Genomic DNA, 21,051 nt, shown 5'->3' on the forward strand with positions numbered 1-21,051 from the left:
TGTTAACGTGGTCAGGAATCCTGGAGAGGGTCTGCGCTAGGCTAACCAAGACAGGTAGACGCCCCAAGTACTGCATGGAAGAGCCAGAGTACTCTAGCCCATTCCAGATCACTTACCATAGGGAGCACAGACTGGGAGGAAGGAGTCACAGCAGACACTGAGAGAGTGAGCCTAGCCTGAGGTAGTGCAACATGAGTCCAGCCTACATTAGGTACACATGTGGTGGTGCATCAGGGCAATCTATATTGTATCGGTGTGGTGGTATACAATCAGAACAAACACCGCAACGTAAGATGGCGACGGCGTTGGAGTCAGTAGTAATGCGCAATCAGTCCGTTGTGTGTGATGAGGACATGGGACAATTGATGAAGCGGTACTTCAGTCTTCGTCAGAAAGACGGAGAGGATCTACCTGGGTTCCTCCTGCGGATTGGAATCGCCTTACGGGAGATGCGAAAGGGGGATTGTATTAAGGCCACTGAGGTGGAGGCGTACTTTTGTGATCAAATTCTGAGAGGAGCGAGACCTGACCATCCTGTCGTGGCCAAGATGCGGTGCTCCTGGATGCGGGGTGACCCCCTGTCCTTGAGTAGGCTAATGGATGAGATAGAGGAATATGAAGTTGCAGCTGCTGCGAATATGGATGGCAGAGCGATCCAAAATGGTGGTTCCCGCTTCCCTGGGAGACCGCGTGGGCCAGTTGCAGAAAATTCTGCAAATGCAAAAATTGCAGGGAGTTGGCCGAGAGCGGCGCCAAAAGGTGAGCCCCGCCCTGATGGGGGGTATGGCGCGAAAGCTGAGGCCGCGCCCTCTAGGACTGAAAGAGGTGCGGCCTCAATTAAAGGACATCCAATTAACTTGTGGGACCCTCCCCAAATATTCACCAGGGGGAGGGGTCTCTATCTCTGCCAGGCAAGACCCGAGTTGTCTGAGGGAGGAGCTGGGTGTGAGCTTCCTGGCCCACAGTTGCGAGCTGGTGAACAGGAGAGACCATTGTGCAAAGTGTCTCCCGTAACCAGCACAACAAAGAGCGAGATGGACATTGGGGTATATCCCTACTCATTGCCAGGATGCTCCCTGGTAGTCAAGGCGGGGGCGGACACAGCCATGCTGACGGCTGAAGCCCCGCGTGCGGCCTGCACCAAACCAGTTGATCCCGGGAGAATGGGGATCGCTCCTAATGATCAGAACGGAGCCTGAAGAGAGAGGGGTCTACAACCGCGGTGAGAACCCAGAACCTCACCGTCAGTCCCCTGCGGGAGTGCCACTCCCCGAGTCGGAGTTCGGCTCCTCAAAAGAGGAACAAGCGACCCTAACGACGGTGGTGATGCGCCTACCGGCGGACCACTACAGCGGTGCTGGAAAAGAACCGGCACTTACCTGTGTCGCGGAGGAGCGGAGTCTCGTGTCGCCGGTGCAGAACCAACCCGAGAGGCGGAGTCCCACGGCCGTGGTGACTTACAGCGCGGAAGGAGGAGAAGATTCCATCCCGAGCCGACGGAGCGGTGAGATACACCCTTACCCTCCCCAGGCGCCGGTGGTGGCAACGGCGGAGGAAGGCCTAGCCCAGGCCCGAGCAGAGCGGAGAGCAGAACCATCACTTCCGGCGGCGGATGTCGTTGTGGAGGAAGAGATTCCGCATGGGGATCCATCACAAGATGGTGGAGTATCCGGTTCCGGTGATGACGTCACTTCCGGCGGAGGTAGCGGAACGACCAGAGAGAGAACCACAATGCCTCTGTGATCGGGCAGTGCTTCCCGATCACCTGTGTCAACACAGAGCTGGCAGGCTGCGAGGAGAGCTGAGACGGGTGAGGCCCAACCAGCGGCACGTCCGCACAATAATATGGGACTATCCGAAGGCAGAGAGCGGGTCGGAACCCCGCAGATGCCCATTACCTGTCCCTACGCCCAAACCCATGCCCTAGATAAAGCCCCTGTCCCAGTCACCTTTTCCCGTGGGTCCACGTCCAGTTGGGGAATGTCGGGAGGGTCCCAGGGAACCGGTGAGGAACGGACTGGGGAGAGACTGAACAGTTACGCTTCAGAGGGGGGTTCCAGGGGTGAAGGGCAACTGGGTATGGCATCGATGGACCGGTGGGTGCCTAATGTAACCGATTCGGCAGAGGAAAAGGTACCGGGATCATACCTATGGTCCAAGCCTCGCTCGGAAAGAACCGCGGGGATATCCTCTTGGGGGGATGCAGAGGAAGGGGACTCAATAGAGCCCATGGGTCCGGACATCCTATCAGACCCAGTAGACCCTGATGAGCCCCTGTCATGGGTGTTGCCAGGGAGGGCCGGGAACGCAGAGCTGACTAGGAGCAGCTGGGCCGAGAGGGCTATTATAGCCAAGTACAAAGCGCCCCACGGGTTGGAGTACCTGTATGTCCCTGAACCCCTCATGGAGGGAGAAATTGAGTTTAAAATGGGTTCCACTGGTGAGGATAGGGGATATGGCACTGATGAGGAGGAAGGATCAGGGGAAGAAGATTGGGATCCTGGCGGGTTAGATGAGAAGTGTCACCCAGAGGGTTACAGCATTGCTGCTTTAAGCCCAGTGGACCATGCTGTGCACAAGCAACCGTAAGAGGGTATGGTAGTACCACTAATGGATACTCCATAAGGGAGTAACCCTGGTTGTTATACATCTATGTTAGGATGTATCTGTTATGATATGATGAAGAGATGTACTGTAATGTTGTGACTAATTATGTATGTCATCCATTTTACAGTGCTTCTTGAAGAAAGGTACTTCAAATTTAGGTCCCAGCCGGGGTCGGTGGGATTCACCAGGGGGAGAATGTAACCATGCTTTAAAATGGCTGCAGTCATCTCTCCTGCTGACAGTAAGGCCTGGTAAGTTATGGGCATGCCAGCAGTAATCATGGAGGTTTGCCCTCACACCCTGGTGAGGTGTCATATGTCCCATAGGAAGTGACAACATGCTGTGTATCCACGGTTAGTGACATCAGAGATGTGCCTGTTCCTAGGATACATAAGGCACAGCATTGTTCCAAAAGTTAGTTGTTAGAGGAGGAGTTCCTGTTGCTGTGCTGCTCTGTTCAGTAAGAGGCACATGGAGGTCTGCAACATTGTTGCAGTAGTCTGATTCAGAGCTGTGAGTCTGGCAGCACAAGGTAGACAGAGAAAAGCTGTTGGTGGCTGATGTAAGAACTATGAGACAAGGAGCAAGTCTGAGTGCAGGCTTGGGAGGAGACAGCTTATAAGACTGGGACCAGGGACCTGGCCCAGGGATATCTCCCTGAAGGGGAGATAGGGAACCCACCAATTAAGACAAGGACATACCTTTCAAAGGGAAGCACTAATGATTATGTGTGGCTAAAGAGACTACTGCGAGGGGCAGCTAGCCCACCTCAAGCAATAAAGATGCATCTGATCAAAGACACCCTCGTGTGTGAGTCTGGGATTACTCTGCAGAGGGAGGCACCACAGAGGAGTTCCTCATCAGAACCATCCCCATGCGGACGCAGGGATCCTGATGAGGTGGAGGCGCTGCACTGGATCTAGGTAGGACTCAAGCCCACTACCTCAGCTGCCTGTCTGGACGGGTCATCCCCATACACCATCATGCGGGAGACTCAGGAGTCCTGTAGCCAACAGGTGCACCACCAGACACAATCACACTGTAATGGGGACTGGTTAGACCACAGGGGCCAATATGAGATTGGGGGGGGTCAGGTCAGTTCAGAAAAACCGTTACAATTGCAAGAGCTCTGAACAGTTCCAGCATACAATGAGTCTCGATAGAATGTTTCTAAGGTAAGTTGGATATTGAGTCAGGTTGACCTAAGGTAACCTCCTTCTGTGTGCGGTGGTAGGGAGGATATGACCTCTAATAACCTTATGACGCTAATGAAAAGGCTATTTGCACAGTGTGCATAGTGACACAGAATAACTCATTCTCCCATATATCAGAGACTGTCTAGACCACGTGGTAGTGTACACAGTTATAAAATAGTGGTACTGGTTCATACAGTATAAAAACACCAAATAGTGATTGCTGCCTAAATAATGCTCTCAGCTCAATCCTACTGTGATATGAATAGTATGATGTGTATTACATTGTGTCACTTTGCCTTTGTAGACCTGAGGGTTAACGCTGACAGATACCCAGATGTAGAGGTCTGTATATACTGGGTCATGGACTAACACACCTTTGTGATGGTTCTGCTCAGGGGAATCGTGACACACTGGTGATCACATGTAGGTAGGCTGAGTGAAACAGACTGTGTGTTGAAAGTGAAGTATCCCCTTATAGCTGCTGTCAGGAGATCCCTGAATAACAGCAGTAAGGGGGGAACTAAACTGGATACTTAAGCCACATAAGAGCAACAGTTGCCTGTATCAAACTACAACGAGGCTCAAAGTGTCCATCAGGGCACTCTGAGAGCCTGTATAGATCGTGCAGGCAGGGAACCGCATCAACTCGCGGTTAGAGACTGTGGATGCGGAGGGAATCAGACCCCTGCGCGTGCACGTGTGAAGACCAAACCGCGGTTTGTTACATTGTGTCTTCACACGGTTTGGTCTTCACACGTGCACGCGCAGGGGTCTGATTCCCACCGCATCCACAGTCTCTAACCGCGAGTTGATGCGGTTCCCTGCCTGCACGATCTATACAGGCTCTCAGAGTGCCCCGATGGACACTTTGAGCCTCGTTGTAATTTGATACAGGCAACTGTTGCTCTTATGTGGCTTAAGTATCCAGTTTAGTTCCCCTCTTACTGCTGTTATTCAGGGATCTCCTGACAGCAGCTATAAGGGGATACTTCACTTTCAACACACAGTCTGTTTCACTCAGCCTACCTACATGTGATCACCAGTGTGTCACGATTCCCCTGAGCAGAACCATCACAAAGGTGTGTTAGTCCATGACCCAGTATATACAGACCTCTACATCTGGGTATCTGTCAGCGTTAACCCTCAGGTCTACAAAGGCAAAGTGACACAATGTAATACACATCATACTATTCATATCACAGTAGGATTGAGCTGAGAGCATTATTTAGGCAGCAATCACTATTTGGTGTTTTTATACTGTATGAACCAGTACCACTATATTATAACTGTGTACACTACCACGTGGTCTAGACAGTCTCTGATATATGGGAGAATGAGTTATTCTGTGTCACTATGCACACTGTGCAAATAGCCTTTTCATTAGCGTCATAAGGTTATTAGAGGTCATATCCTCCCTACCACCGCACACAGAAGGAGGTTACCTTAGGTCAACCTGACTCAATATCCAACTTACCTTAGAAACATTCTATTGAGACTCATTGTATGCTGGAACTGTTCAGAGCTCTTGCAATCATAGTTTATCCACTACGAGTATACATTATTATCGGTTCATTTACTCTGCCACTAGTGATTTGCACCCCTATACTTACCCTACAGCCAACCTGTAAGAATTGCTTTTCACTTCAGATCCTTATAAGGAATGTTGTTTAGTGTGTAACCTGAATATCACGGTACACACAGCTATCATAGACGCTGAACCTATACGGTTCGAGTATTGAAGGTCAGATTACCTTCAGGTTGTCTGTTTTTAATACCCATTATTTTATCTCATTGGTACACTAATAAAGTTATGTTTTAAATCATTCACTCATCATACAGAGCGTGAACCTGAGTGCTATAATTGGGTTCTATCTCTACCCTACTCCCCTCAAGGAGATGAGCAAGGAGGGGAGGAACAGACACATTAAGGCAGGGAGTGCAAAGAAAGGGGAGGAGAGAGTGCAAAGAGGAGCAGGGCATGATGGAAGAGAGAGCATAAGGTGGGGAAGAGGGGACAAGAGGGTGATCATATGTTACACTGGGTACATATTTTTCATCCAAAGTTTTCTTTCAACCTCAGTTGTTCTCCTCATCCATCCAAAACAGTCAGCAATTAAACACACTCTAAAAAATAAACACTTCACCAGAAATATGCTATTAGGATAATTTGTTTTGCTATTTTTATATGACTGTATGTTTTCAGCATTTTCCAGTAGGGCATCAGTATTCCTTCTCTTTATTACGGACATTGAGCCACATGGGGACCATTGGCTATGCTACTTCTGTTCTTCCCAAAGGTAGAGTATACTTAATTTGTTTTGATTTGGTTTCGGGAAAATTATTATTGTTGGAATTTCTTTTTTTTCTGACCCATTAATGCGTGTCCTGGTATCCTGTGTATGGTTTTATTTCCTTTATATTTCTATATCCATATTGCAGTTCTTGATGCCAAAGGATTTTTCTAGAACAGATTCTCTGGTCTCAGTGTTTTTTAGAAACTGAATTTAATTACTTTTTCACCATCTGCATATTGGATGTAGTAATACTGTGGTTTACTTTTATGATCAATCAAAACTGTAATACGACATTCTGTGTACTGCCTCCTGTCATTCAAAATCACAATACTTGCATAATAGTAATTCAGCTATATTTTTTACTTGGCAATATTGCAGTATTTCTTTATCATTTTGTCACTTAAAATATATTTTACATTTTAAACCCTCCTGGTTCCATTTCGGTAATTCATTGTTTTTAATTACCTCAGAATTTCCCTTTTCCTCCTAATCAGATTCTTCACTGTCACACCTTTCGAAAGTTTTCAGTTTAAAAAAACTTCTGATGTGAAATATATTTCAAGGGTACTATTAAATAGGACTGAATAGAGGAAAAGAAGGAGCACACAGGAGACTTGTTTTAAGTTTAAAAAAACTTCAATAAAGTATTCACAGCATCAGAGCTAATAAAGGTAACGTTTCAGGACTAATGCGTCCCTTCCTCAGACCCAGCACCTCAGGTTTTTTGAAACTCAAAACAAGTCTCCTGTGTGCTCCTTCTTTTCCTCTATTTTGTGCCTATTATCAGGTCCAGCTTTGAGACGCCGGGACCATTGGAAGGTAAGCACCAGAAGCAAAATAATATTTATATACTTTTTACAAACAGTGGTGTGCCATTTATACTTACTATTGCTCCATTAAATAGGACTGAATTGGTTGTAGAGAAAAGTTAAAAATGATGCCTGGTTTTGTTTGGTGTTGTAATGCATTTGCATTTGTTTAGGTATTTTTTAGTTTTTTAAATATACATTTGCACCCCACTGGTGAGAAACTCGTATAATAATGTCCCTTAAGTCGGAGGTGCGCCAACTGGGGGGGGATGGGGGGATGGTGCAACACTTACCTCTGCGCTTTTCCCAACAACATTCAAATAAAATGCCTGGCTAATGCGCAAATCACTTAACCACATAAACTAAGTATCTGTGATAAATAACCTATTTTCACTTGGAAACATAAGAGCTAAAATCGTGTGACAATTTTTATGTGATTTGGGTTTCAACTTAGGATGTATTTTGGGATATTGTAAATATGTCTATGTTGCGGTGGCATCGTCATTTTGGTGCCTCATTCATAGGCTGAATCCCATCAGAGTGTTTGTTGATAAGTGTTGCACACACACACTGATGTCCTCTTTTTGATTCTTCCCCCCTCCTTTCTTTCCTCCCCCTCCTTCCCCCCCCTCTTCCCCCCCTTTTCCCCCCTTCTCCTCCCTTCCACTCCCCTTTCCCCGGTTAGGAGTTAGGAGCGCTGCCCTTCTCCATTTTCTGCTACACCTGTAGTTGACAGCTGATGAAGCTGGAAATCTTTTTGGTACATGCAAGCTTGCTGGTATCTGTACGTGAAATCAGGCTCAGACTGGAAGTTTTGCAGGTATCCTGGCGGGAACAGATAGCAAGGGTTGCCGGTCACCATGTTTTCACTGACGGTCGAACCGTTATTGTAAGCTGGCGCCGGTGCAGGTGCTGTTACATTGCTGGCCTAGGATTGACGAATCTTATTTTGATTAAACCTGACCTTTCTCCTTCTGAAGTCTCCATGATCAAAGATACTGAAAAAATCTGGCATCACACCATTACCCTCCTCTAACTCCGTGTGCAGGGCAATACGAAAAAAACACGGATCGCTACTTAACTTTTTCCTTATTGCACGCTTCCACCCACGAGCATCAGGTAAAAATTTGTAAAAGTCATACTTTGCGATGAAATATTCATAGATTTCAGCAACTGTGGCCATTTTATCATCTGCTGCATTAATTGCAGAACATATTAAAAATGCATAAGTACAGTCAGGTCTTTTGCACACGTATTGCTGTGTACTCATTGCGTCCGGTCGGCAATTGTGCTGGACAGGAGAAAGAATGTAAAAAAGACACAGAGCATTGAGTTTTTATTATGAAACGCTTAAATTGATGCAGTAACTTCTTCAGTACCAAGGTCAATTCACGATGGACCACTGTGGTAGACTTGGTTTATACAGTATCTGTTTTTTTAAACACCTGCCAGTTGACACATTACTGTAGCACAAGTAGTGTACACATTAGAATTCATTACAATTCATGAATATCTGCCACCTGGCGGATACGCAAAGAATTGCTCCCAATTAAATCCGAAACCATTACAATTAAACAGATCAACCGTGGGTTCCTGGCGGCGCGAATGCAGCATGAACACGGGGATGCAAAATTTATAGCGCATGGAATACAGGAGATGCAACGACAATGGCTTCGAGAAGTTTTAGAATAAAGGCTGGCGCAGCAGTACTTATAATCAGGCCAAAAAGTATGGCTTTCTACTAAGAATATCCACTTGAAGGTACCCACCGCAAAATTGGCAACTAGGTTCATTGGCCCGTTTGTTATCACAGAAAAAGTCAATCCAGTGGCCTATCGTCTAAAGATGCCAGCGTCCATGGGGATCCCTTCCGTTTTTCACATATCCTGCTTAAACCCTTCATCCAAGATTCTCAGTTTGCTGCTTCGACGTTGCCTCTATGTTAGTTCAGGCCTTTCTTCGGAAGTACCCCTCTAAACCATTCCTAAGACAGCTGGAGGTCGCCCCTGAAGGGGGAGGGGGGTACTGTCAGGATCAGGCTTAGGCCCTGCCCCCGTGACACATCTCGCGATGTCACAAGTGATGCGTGTCAGCCAGCTCAGGCACCGCGCTGTCTATGTCTGATTGCTCATTACCCTGCAGCTGTCGGTTGCCCTGCATTCATTACCTTGCACCTGTGTTCTGCCTTTCCATTGGCTGCCAGCCCTTTAAATATTCAGCCAGCCTCCTACAAACTGGCTGAGCGTAAACTCTGTTTTTGTGACTTGTGCTCACCTCTAGCTTCTTGCTGTCCTGTCTTTGCCTTGTCTTGCTCCCTGTATTTTGACCTCAGCTTGCACCCGGACTTCTGCCTTCTCTGACCCCTGTACCACAGCGACGGACACAACTATTCTACATTCTATATCCCTGGGCCCCAGCACCGCACAACGACAATCCGATCTCTCCACTCCTAGATCACGGGAAGTACCTCGACCAATCTGACTTCTCCTACCCTGACCCAGCTACACGACTACCACTCTGCACTCCGGACGTTGCTGCTCGGTTGTAGGTCAGTGGATACCAACATCCCCACCTCAGCCTTGCGGTCCCGTCTTGTTTGTGGTGAGCACTCGTTGCACCTGATTAGCCAGGTGGAGGCTGGTTAATTGATTTTGGCTGCAATTAACCTGCTCCCTGCTTGATTCCTTTGACTACTAGAGGCTTTCTATTGCAGCCTAATTTAGACACGGTTAAGTCCCTGTTAGAGGTACATTTTGCTAATTTTTTGTGTTGCCTATTTTGGCACAAAAACTAGAGGTCGTGCTTTTTATTTTAGCAAGGCACTAATCATTCCTGTTACCTATGCAAGTCACTTAAGCAATACAAATGAATCCTGAAATAAAATGTAAGACACATGTCTTTGCATAAATCAGGACTGCATAATGATTGTCCTTCATTTGAGCTCCATCTTACAATACCACAAAACAGTGTTTAGTAAGGGCAAATTGTACCTGGTAGTTAAGAAATTGAACTCATGATTGCATGTCAGATGATTTCAAATCTGGCTTTGATAGGTTTATCTAGATTATAGATTGATAATATGTACCTTTAAAGTTCAATAAAATTGGTATGCTGCTGTAAGTTTTGTGGCAGGAAACATATCCACTGCACTACTATTAGAATGTATTTTCTTATATGTATGTATGTATTGTGACAGAAACCAGGGGATAAATTCCATATATAGGGCTCCCAGGATACTGAACAGTTTATATCCTGTTTGGCCTGGGAGTGCAGCCTCATAATACATGCACTCCATCCCACAGTTTGGCAAGTGCTGGAACTGAGGGAGGAGGGATCCAGACCAGAGTTTGTCTGCTGCCTGGAGGCAGGAAGTCTGCTGGAAGCAGAGAGGGGAAAAGCCTCTCCCCAAACAGGTTAAATCATTCTGTTCTTTTTGTCTAAAACTGCAAAGTTCCTTATTTTGTTGTTGGAAGTAGAAAAGCCACTTCAACCCTGAGTCAGGGAAAACCTAAGTTAAGTTATTGCTCAGGTGAGCAGGTTTTTGTTTTTGCTTGTGTTTCTGTTGTATGCACTGTGGCAGTCTCAGTGCCTGGGACTGAATAAACCAGGCATAGCCTGTTTAAAGGAACAGCACGTGATGCCTCATCATTTAACCTACCCTAAAAGACCGTGTTCTAACAGTTCCGGACAGACGGCAGAGCCCCGGAGTAAGCCGTTTGTCACATATGGTGGAGAATGCGGGCAGAACACTAAAAGGTCTGCGGGTTAAAGAACTTTAAAAAAAAAAAAGTTTTTTTTTTCTCACCAAACAAGATGGAAGACGTGGTGAGTGCGCTGGTATGCAATGTCGCTGCCCAGAAAGACGCGAATGAAACGCAGCAACAGCTGTTAATAGCCCAGCAAGAGACTAATGCAAACCAGCAACAGACGAATGCAGCCCTGCAAGAGGCGAATGCAGCTCTGCAAAACGCGAATGCAACCCACCAACAGCTGCTAATAGCCCAGCAAGAGATTAATGCAAACCAGCAACAGGCGAATGCAAACCAGCAAGAGACAAAATGCTTGCTGAGAGAGGAGCAACAACGGTTCGCCCAGGGCTTACAGCAGGAACTCGAGATCCTGAGAGGGACTATCATTAAGACTCCACTGGCAGAGGCAGCCCCAGTTCCGAAAATGACCAGGGCAAGCCACTACCTTCAGAAGATGGGGCCCTCGGATGATGTTGAAACCTATCTTCTCACGTTTGAACGCACGGCACAGAGAGAGGGATGGCCAGAAGCTGAGTGGGCCAGTCTAATCGCACTCTTCTTAAGCGGCGAACCCCAGAAGGCTTACTTTGATCTAGAACCAGCCGAAGCTAACGTCTATGCAAAATTGAAGTTCGAGATCCTCGCCCGCCTCGGCATAACCACGGCTGTTCGGGCCCAAAGGTTCCACGCATGGTCCTTCACGTTGGATAAACCCACCCGAAGCCAGATGTATGACCTCATCCACCTCGCTCGGAAGTGGCTACAACCCGAGATCAACTCAGCAAGCCACATCGTGGAACGGTTGGTCATGGACCAGTTCTTGAGGAAACATCCCTCTGCCCTACGCCGTTGGGTCAGTCAGAGTGACCCCCACAATGCAGACGAGCTGGTGGCCCTCGTAGAAAGGTACAATGCAGCAGAAGAGCACCCGCAACCCATAGTCATGGAGCATCCCTACTACCCAAGGTTCCAGGACTCTTCCAGAGACGGTAAAAGGGTACCAGGGTTAAGGGGGGCTGAAGAGCGATGACCGCCTTCACACAGCACCAGCAACAGTGGCTCGCACACTAAGGGCAACAGCCAACATGGGGAGCCGAAAAAGGGCTCTAAGTGGGACACAGACTATGTACCTAAATGTTTAAATTGTTATGAGAGGGGCCACACCGTGAAAGTCTGCCCACTAAATACTGAACCAATGGTATGCAACAGCGTCGAACCTTATTCGCTGTGGTTCCAATGTATGGGGCCTAGCCCAGAGGACCCCTTGAATAACCATCTGTGGGCATTTGTAAAGGTAAATGGTAAGAGGATTCGGGCACTTCTTGACTCTGGGAGTATGGTTACACTAGTGTCTGAATACCTGTTGCCCATTGAGAAAAAACAGGTAAACAGTTCACAAAGAGTGGCAATTTGTTGTATACATGGGGATAATCACGAATATTCCACTGTTGATGTTCTTATTGAAACAGAGTTTGGTTCTTTAGATTTCAAAGTGGGTATAGTACCCAAACTGGCACATGATGTGTTAATAGGGACCGACTTACCCCATTTTCTAAAAATGTAGTCCTCCTCTCAGAATAGCACCCAGAGTTCAATAGCGGACCATATTGAAGTAACAGAAGAAACAAATCCTTTCCCTTTTTCAGAAATAGAGGTTGAAGAGGGCCCAAAAAAGAAGGGGAAAGAGGATGAGTGCTGTAAAATCCCCTTCCCCATGGCTACCTTGGTAGGGAATACCCCAAATCAAGATGTTGAACAGGCACTTACCACCCCAGAACAGGATAAGACCTTCGCTGACCTAGAGGTCAGTCCTGGAAGTTTTAAGAAGGCCCAGTGGGAAGACCCCACATTAGCGGAAGCAAGGGGGAATATACGGGACCAGAATAGTACTCCTGGCCAACCAGATAGGTCACTTGCCTACCCCTACTTCGAGGTAGAGAATGACCTAGTATATCGGGTTGATAAAAGGAAATCAATTATAACTAAACAATTGCTGGTACCACGGACATTCCGTAATGTAGTATTACACCTTGCACATAGTCACCCATTGGGGGGACACCTAGGGGTGGAAAAGACAAAAGAAAAGGTTCTCCGAAGCTTCTATTGGCCTGGGGTTCTGGCAGAAATGACAAATTATTGCTCCTCATGCCCAGAATGTCAGATCACCGCCCCGTTCAAAGCGTATCGTAGCCCATTGGTACCCCTTACCATAATAGTTGTACCATTTGACCGGATTGCTATGGATCTAGTAGGACCCCTAATAAAGTCTGCTAGGGGACATCAGCATATATTGGTAATATTAGATTATGCCACCCGATATCCGGAGGCCGTTCCCCTACATAGCACCTCTGCTAAAAACTTAGCAAAAGAGTTAATACTGCTGCGGCCAAGTTTATTCGAGCATTTGCCCGTTCTTGGCCGCAGCAGTAGCCTGGCGCGCGCCCGAGAGTGACGGGCGCGCGCCGAAGCAGCGGAAGAGCGCCCTCCGATCGGGGCGCTCTCCCTACCGCTGCCGGGTCCGCTGGGTCCCCCGGAACACCCTGCCGCTGTCCCACGATCGCGGGACACCAGGGCTCCCTCGGGGAGCCCCTGGACGCGCGTGCAGGGGGCGCACGCTCCCGAAGACGCGTGACCGCGCGTCTATGACGCGCGGCACGCCGAGGGGCGGCCACTAGCAAGCCGGGAAATCTCCCGGCTTGCGGTACCGGCCACACTCGAATAAAGTGTGTCGGTACTGTAGTTCTGTTTACCAGGGTCGGAATTCCTAAAGAGATCTTAACTGACCAGGGAACACCATTTATGTCCCAAGTAACAAAAGAGTTATGTAAACTCCTAAAAATCAAGCATCTCAGAACATCAGTCTATCATCCACAAACAGATATTTTAGTGGAACAGTTCAATAAAACCTTAAAAAGCATGTTAGGCCGGGCGGTCGATAAGGATGGGAAAAACTGGGATTGTTTGTTACCATACCTGTTATTTGCCATTAGGGATGTTCCCCAATCATCCACAGGCTTCTCCCCGTTTTAACTATTGTATGGTCGACACCCAAGGGGCTTACTGGATATAGCCAAAGAGACTTGGGAACATGAGGTTACCCCTTACAGAAGTGTAATAGAGCATGTTGCTCAGATGCAGGACCGCATAGCTGCAGTCCTACCTATAGTGAGGGAACACATGGAAAAAGCTCAAGAGGCACAGAGGAATACGTATAATAAGGGTGCTAGGGTCAGAATTTTTTTTTCCAGGCGATAGGGTACTAGTTCTGGTTCCCACCGTAGAGAGTAAATTCCTTGCTAAGTGGCATGGGCCATATGAGGTCTTGGAAAGAGTGGGAGAAGTAAATTATAAGGTGAGACAGCCAGGTAGGAGGAAACCTGAGCAAATTTACCATATAAACCTACTTAAGCCCTGGAAAGATAGAGAGGTCTTGTTAACCCTAGTTCCCCCAGGTCCGTCAGAGAATCGAGAAACTGACCCAGAGGTTAGCATAGCTGAAACCCTGTCCGTTCATCAGAAACGAGAGGTCCAGAATTTAGTGAGAAGAAACAAAGAAGTCTTCTCTACACAGCCAGGTAGAACTAGCGTAATTGAACATGACCTAGTCTCTGAACCGGGGGTCCGAGTTAACCTTAAACCGTACCGAATCCCAGAGGCCAAAAAAGAGGATATAAGTTTAGAGGTTAATAAAATGCTAAAACTAGGCGTAATTGAGGAATCCCAAAGTGGGTGGAACAGCCCTATAGTTTTAGTCCCAAAGCCAGACGTTACAACAAGGTTTTGCAATGACTACCGTAAACTAAACGCTTTGTCAAAATTTGATACTTATCCTATGCCCAGGGTTGATGAACTGGTAGAGAGACTGGGCAAAGCCCGATATCTCATGACCCTAGACCTAACAAAAGGGTACTGGCAGGTTCCCTTTACAGAAAGGGCAAAAGAAAAGACAGCCTTCTCAACCCCAGACGGCCTCTTTCAGTATAAGGTGTTGCCTTTTGGCTTACATGGAGCTCCCGCCACATTCCAAAGAATGATGGATAAAATTTTAAAACCACATGCTCGGTAAGATGCCAGCTACCTGGATGATGTGGTAATCCATAGTGAAGATTGGCAATCCCACCTTCCAAAGGTCCAAGCTGTGCTTGACGCAGTTCGGTCTGCTGGACTAACTGCTAACCCCGCTAAATGCACTATTGGTCTGGAGGAGGCCAAGTATCTGGGGTATTCTATTGGCAGAGGTTTACTCAAACCCCAAACACTCAAAGTAGAGGCAATACAAAATTGGCCAAGGCCAGTTACGTAAAAACAAGTAAGGACCTTTTTGGGCTTAATTGGTTACTATAGAAGGTTTATTCCCAATTTTGCAACTAAGGCAACCCCACTAACCGACCTCACAAAAGCAAGAGGGCCGCTAATGGTAAAGTGGTCCCCCGAAACCGAACAGGCCTTTAGAAGCCTGAAAGAAGCTCTCTGTGCCCAACCAGTGTTTGTCACACCTGATTTCTCTAAAGAGTTTTTAGTCCAAACCGACGCATCTGAGGTAGGGCTGGGGGCTGTACTCTCCCAGGAATCACAAGGTGAGGAGCACCCCATCCTTTATTTAAGTAGGAAACTAAATCCCATGGAGAAAAATTACTCCATAGTCGAGAAAGAGTGTCTCGCAATAAAGTGGGCTTTAGAGACGCTCAAATACTATCTCTTGGGGAGAATATTCCGGTTGGTCACAGATCATGCACCCCTCACCTGGATGTGTCAAAACAGAGAGAAGAATGCTAGAGTGACCAGGTGGTTCCTAAGCCTACAACCCTTAAAAATTTTTGGGGAACACAGGTCAGGGCACAAACATGGCAATGCTGACGGGTTGTCAAGGATGCACTCCCTAATATCCATGGTCGCTCATCCCTCGAGGTCTGAGCTGGGGGGGAGGATATGTGACAGAAACCAGGGGATGGTAATAAATTCCATATTTAGGGCTCCCAGGATACTGAACAGTTTCTATCCTGTTTGGCCTGGGAGTGCAGCCTCATAATACATGCACTCCATCACACAGTTTGGCAAGTGCTGGAACTGAGGGATGAGGGATCCAGACCAGAGTTTGTCTGCTGCCTGATTTCTGTCACCTGTCCTGCTGGTTAGAAATCAGGCATTTAAGACTGATTTCCTGGTTCCTCTGCCCTCTCCCCCAAGAGCCTGGAGGCAGGAAGTCTGCTGGAAGCACAGAGGGGAAAAGCCTCTCCCCAAACAGGTTATATCATTCTGTTCTTTTTGTCTAAAACTGCAAAGTTCCTTATTTTGTTGTTGGAAGTAGAAAAGCCACTTCAACCCTGAGTCAGGGAAAACTTAAGTTAAGTTATTGCTCAGGTGAGCAGGTTTTTGTTTTGCTTGTGTTTCTGTTGTATGCACTGTGGCAGTCTCAGTGCCTGGGACTGAATAAACCAAGCATAGCCTGTTTAAAGGAACAGCACGTGACGCCTCGTCATTTAACCTACCCTAAAAGACCGTGTTCTAACAGTCCCGGACAGACGGCGGAGCCCCAGAGTAAGCCGTTTGTCACAGTATGTATGTATCTATGTATTTATATAGCGCCATTAATGTACATAGCGCTTCACAGCAGTAATATCCGTGACAATCATACAGTGGTCTGAAAAATAAAGTACATCCTTTTTGAATTCTATGGTTTTACATATTATGTCCTGATAACAATCATCTGTTCCTTAGCAGGTCTTAAAATGAGGTAAATACAACCTCGGATGAACAACAACACATGACATATTACACTGTGTCATGATTTATTTAACAAAAATAAAGCCAAAATGGAGAAGCCATGTGTGAAAAACTAAGTATACCTTATGATTCAATAGCTTGTAGAACCACCTTTAGCAGCAATAACTTGAAGTAATCGTTTTCTGTATGACTTTATCAGTCTCTCACATCGTTGTGGAGGAATTTTGGCCCACTCTTCTTTACAATGTTGCTTCAGTTCATTAAGGTTTGTGGGCATTTGTTTATGCACATCTCTCTTAAGGTCCAGCCACAGCATTTCAATCGGGTTGAGGTCTGGACTTTGACTGGGCCATTGCAGCACCTTGATTATTTTCTTTTTCAGCTATTCTGTTGTAGATTTTCTGGTGTGCTTGGGATCATTGTCCTGTTGCATGACTCAATTTCGGCCAAGCTTTAGCTGTCGGACAGATGGCCTCACATTTGACTCTAGAATACTTTGGTATACAGAGGAGTTCATGGTCGACTCAATGACTGCAAGGTTCCCAGGTCCTGTGGCTGCAAAAAAGCCCAAATCCTCACCTCTACATCACCATGCTTGACAGTTGGTATGAGGGTTTTTTGCTGATATGCTGTGTTTGGTTTTCGCCAAACGTGGTGCTGTGCATGATGGCCAAACATCTCCACTTTGGTCTCGTCTGTCCAAAGGACATTGTTCCAGAAGTCTTGAGGTTTGTTCAGATGCAACTTTGCAAACCTAAGCAGTGCTGCCATGTTCTTTTTAGAGAGAAGAGGCTTTCTCCTGGCAACCCTTCCAAACAAACCATACTTGTTCAGTATTTTTCTAATTGTACTGTCGTGAACTTTAACATTTAACATGCTAATTGAGGCCTGTAGAGTCTGAGATATAACTCTTGGGTTTTTTGCCATTTCTCTGAGCATTGCACGGTCTGACCTTTGGGTGAATTTGCTGGGACGTCCACTCATGGGAAGATTGGCAACTGTCTTGAATGTTTTCCACTTCTGAATAATCTTTCTCACTGTAGAATGATGGACTTTAAATTGTTTGGAAATTGCCTTATAACCCTTCCCAGATTGAAGGGCAGCAACAATTGCTTTTCTAAGATCACTGCTGATGTCTTTTCTCCTTGGCATTGTGTTAACACACACCTGAATGCTCCAGACCAGCAAACTGCTAAAACTTTGGCTTTTATAGAGGTGGTCACACTTGCTGATTATCAATTAATCAAGGGCATTTGATTAGCAGCACCTGTCTGCTACAGTACTTAGTATCTTAATTTCTATGGCAGCAGTAAGGGTGTACTAGTTACCTAATTTTAAGACCTGCTAAGGAACAGATGATTGTTATTATGTCCTGATATGTAAAACCATAGAATTCAAGGAGGGTGTACTTTCTTTTTCACACAACTGTATAAATAACAAATAATATAAATAACACATAAAGGGGAGAAGTGCTTCAGACATAAAAGTAACATTTAGGAAACTGAGTCCCTGCTTACAGTCTAATTTATATGTCTTTTGTTTTAAAAAGAACCCTAGCCAGGGCCTACATTTGACCTTCTGTAGACCTAAGCTATTTCAAGGTTAAGAGGCCCCAAAAATTAGAAATAGATGTATTCTTCTGACTGAAAGGACTATTGAAAATATAAATATGAAATTGAAATGAATGAAAGCCTTAGCCTAGCGTGGTTATATACAAAGATTACCGTGTAAAGCTAAAATAAACAGTTTCCACATCACATTTCTTTTATAATGAAACATTTTCTTTCATGATTTTTGGAGAGCAATGTCATTGATGATGTCTTCAAATGATAAGCTACGTAGTTTATCCCTTTGGATGCACATGATGCTTAAGGTTATATTGTATTTGAATAAAAATGTCCATATTTGTGAAGAATCTTCTATTTCCCTTATCGTCTCTATTTATCATCTGATTTAAACAATTGAAATGAATAAAAAAAAATTATATTTCTGAGGCCCTTCATATTGTGAGGCACTAAGCTGTACTGTAGCTAAGGTAGTTTCTGCGAAAGTCTGGCACTGACAGTAGCTCCTTCACTTCAATCAAATGTTTCTCATTGCTTCATCATAAAGTTAATCAAAGCAATGGATAAAATAAAAGGAGTGTTAAGTCCCAAGCTCTTCTTAATATGCCCATCAGGGTCAGAGGTCACCCTGTACATCGTTAAAATCTATTCAGAGTTGAAATTCTAAATTTTCCGTATTTATCAGTCATCCGGCTGTAAAACTGGGGCAAAAACCTGCAGCAAATTTACTAAAAAAAAAAAAAACTGCCATTGAAACCAAAGGGATTTTGTTCTTTGATAAATCTGGTGCATTATTTTTTTGCATCAGATTAATAAACAATGTAATAATTGGCTATAACAATATGTAAGAGGTTAAAACACTTTACAGGGCAGGAGACTGAACTTGAGTGTTGGGTTTCCTGCAGCTGACATATAAAACTCCTGAGTGAACAGGTATAAAAAGCAGGAAGTAGCTACTGTCAATGTCCCTATTTGGAGTCTGTTAGGAGGATCACAGACAGAGCTCTTGCCCGCAGGGGCCCAGGTTTTGTTGACCGGAGGATTTTTCCTGGCAACAGTGGGGAACTCAAAGCCCCACATAGCAGAGAAGCCTGCGCATAAAGAAGGGCAAAAGACTTCCTGGGAGCAGCAGGAATTCCACGCCTGCAGCTAGAGAAATTGGAGATGCCAGACCAACATATCAGTTAAGACTATATATTGTTCTCTAATATTGTTGTTATAAGTTTTGGACTGGTAACTGGCCTATCCAGCAAGTCAGATAGAAAGGGCCACAATAATGTGTAGTCAGTCTCCTGAAAGGAGTAGGTTTTTGGTTTTATGATTTTGTGTTTTTGCCTTAAAGGGGCAATAGCCCTATTGCTTAGTTGCTGTTCTGTGAAGAATAAATCACTCAAGTTTGGTTTACCCTAAAAAGTGCATATGTGGCATCTGATCTGACCTCGCCTACAGGCCACTCCATCACATACTACCTAATATTTAATTTGTGGATTGAACAGCTAATATCCAAATTAATGTACTTTACATACATCTTCACTACTGGTCCTTACATTCTTCTTCATCTTTGATCCTGTGTAGTTTGTACTCCTCTTGGGATGAAAATTTCTTTTGAAAGCTCCTTGTATTGACCCTGAATATATTTGTGTAGTGTCATCACAGCTCCTCTTAGACATCTCTTTTCTAATGTAAACAAATTGAATTTAGCTAGCCTCTCCTCATAAGTCAGACCTTTTAACCCCTTTATTCATTTGGTACCTCTTCTCTGTACTTTTTCCAGTTTCATAATGTATTTTTTTTATGTAGTGGTGCCCAAAACTGTAGTCTATTTTCAAGATGTGGTCTTACTAAGGATGTATGCAGTATCAAAATTATGCTTTCTTTCCTTCCATCCCCCATTTTATGATGGATAATATCTTCTTTGCCTTTGAAGCTACTGTCTGACATTAAGCATATATTGCTAAGACTGCGGTCTACATGCACTCCTCCTCCTTCAATGATTGACCTCATTTGTCCCACTTAATTTGTAAATAGCCTGTTTATTCTTGTTTCCCAAATGCATAACCTTACTTGTATGTGTAGTAAACCTAATCTACCATTTACCTGCCTAAATTTCCAGGTTATCCAAATATTTCTGTAGAGAAATTACATCCTTCTCTGATTTGACTATGTTACATAATTTAGTGTAATCAGCAAAGATGGAGACTTTGCTCTCTATGCCAAACTCAAGATAATTAATAAACAAGTTAAAAACCAGGGGTCCCAGTACCAATCCTTGAGGTACTCCACTCACAACTTTAGCCCAATGGAAAAGGTTCCATTTATGACAACTCTCTGTTGTCTATCCTTCAACCAGTTTTTAATCCAGATGCAATTTTTTTTTAAATTTCCTTTATTTTGTATGCTAACCTCTTGTGTTGTGTACGGATTGAAATGCCTTTGAAAAATCTAAGACCACATCACCTCCAACACTAATAGGGTTAGTTTGGCATGACCTATCCCTTACAAATCCATGTTGACTGTTACTAATAATTTTGTTATAGAATATGTATTCCTGAATATTACCCCATACTAAACCTTCAAGTACTGTAGCTTCCCCACTACTGATGCCAGTCTTACTGGTATGTAATTCCCTGGTTGTGATCTAGCTCCCTTTTTAAATATAGGCACCACATCTGTTTTTTGCCAATCTTGTGGTACTCCGCCTGTAAGATTGGAGTCCTTGAATATTAAATATTATGGTTTGGCTATTACTGAACTTGACTCCTTAAGAACCCTTGGGGGCATGCAATCGGGGCCAGGTGCTTTATTTACCTTAATTTTAATCAAGTTGCCATTGCATCTCTTCCTCCATTAACCAATTGTTTGTTAAAATTAAGGCTGACTCCTCCTTTGTAAATTTTAAGTATGAAACTGCGCACCCGCAGCAGCGGAGGCACGCCTGGAGGGTGTACAGTCAGGATAGCCGGGTCTGGATTGGAGAGAGTGGGTTAGTTGCAGTACTTGCCAAGATCATAGATAGGTGCCAGGTGGGTAGTCGAAGTCTGGAGTTCCGTGGTCTAGGGTCGGAGCCAGGAGAATAGTCGAGTGTCCGTTAGCCATGGTCAGGAATG

The 21,051-nt window shown here is 45.3% G+C and overlaps 1 protein-coding gene across 4 annotated transcripts in view; it reads left to right on the forward strand.

Moving 5' to 3' along the window:
- Positions 1-21,051, forward strand: part of LOC142493253 (potassium/sodium hyperpolarization-activated cyclic nucleotide-gated channel 2-like) — a 707,321-nt gene that overhangs the window by 458,126 nt on the left and 228,144 nt on the right. For all 4 annotated transcript variants that reach the window (XM_075596961.1, XM_075596964.1, XM_075596963.1 and 1 more), the window contains one exon: positions 6,007-6,100. In XM_075596961.1, the coding sequence (XP_075453076.1) occupies positions 6,007-6,100 (94 nt within the window). The remainder of the gene's footprint in view (positions 1-6,006; positions 6,101-21,051) is intronic.

This window comes from Ascaphus truei, chromosome 4 (genome assembly GCF_040206685.1).
Source record: "Ascaphus truei isolate aAscTru1 chromosome 4, aAscTru1.hap1, whole genome shotgun sequence".
In the NCBI taxonomy this organism is placed as follows: Eukaryota; Metazoa; Chordata; class Amphibia; order Anura; family Ascaphidae; genus Ascaphus; species Ascaphus truei.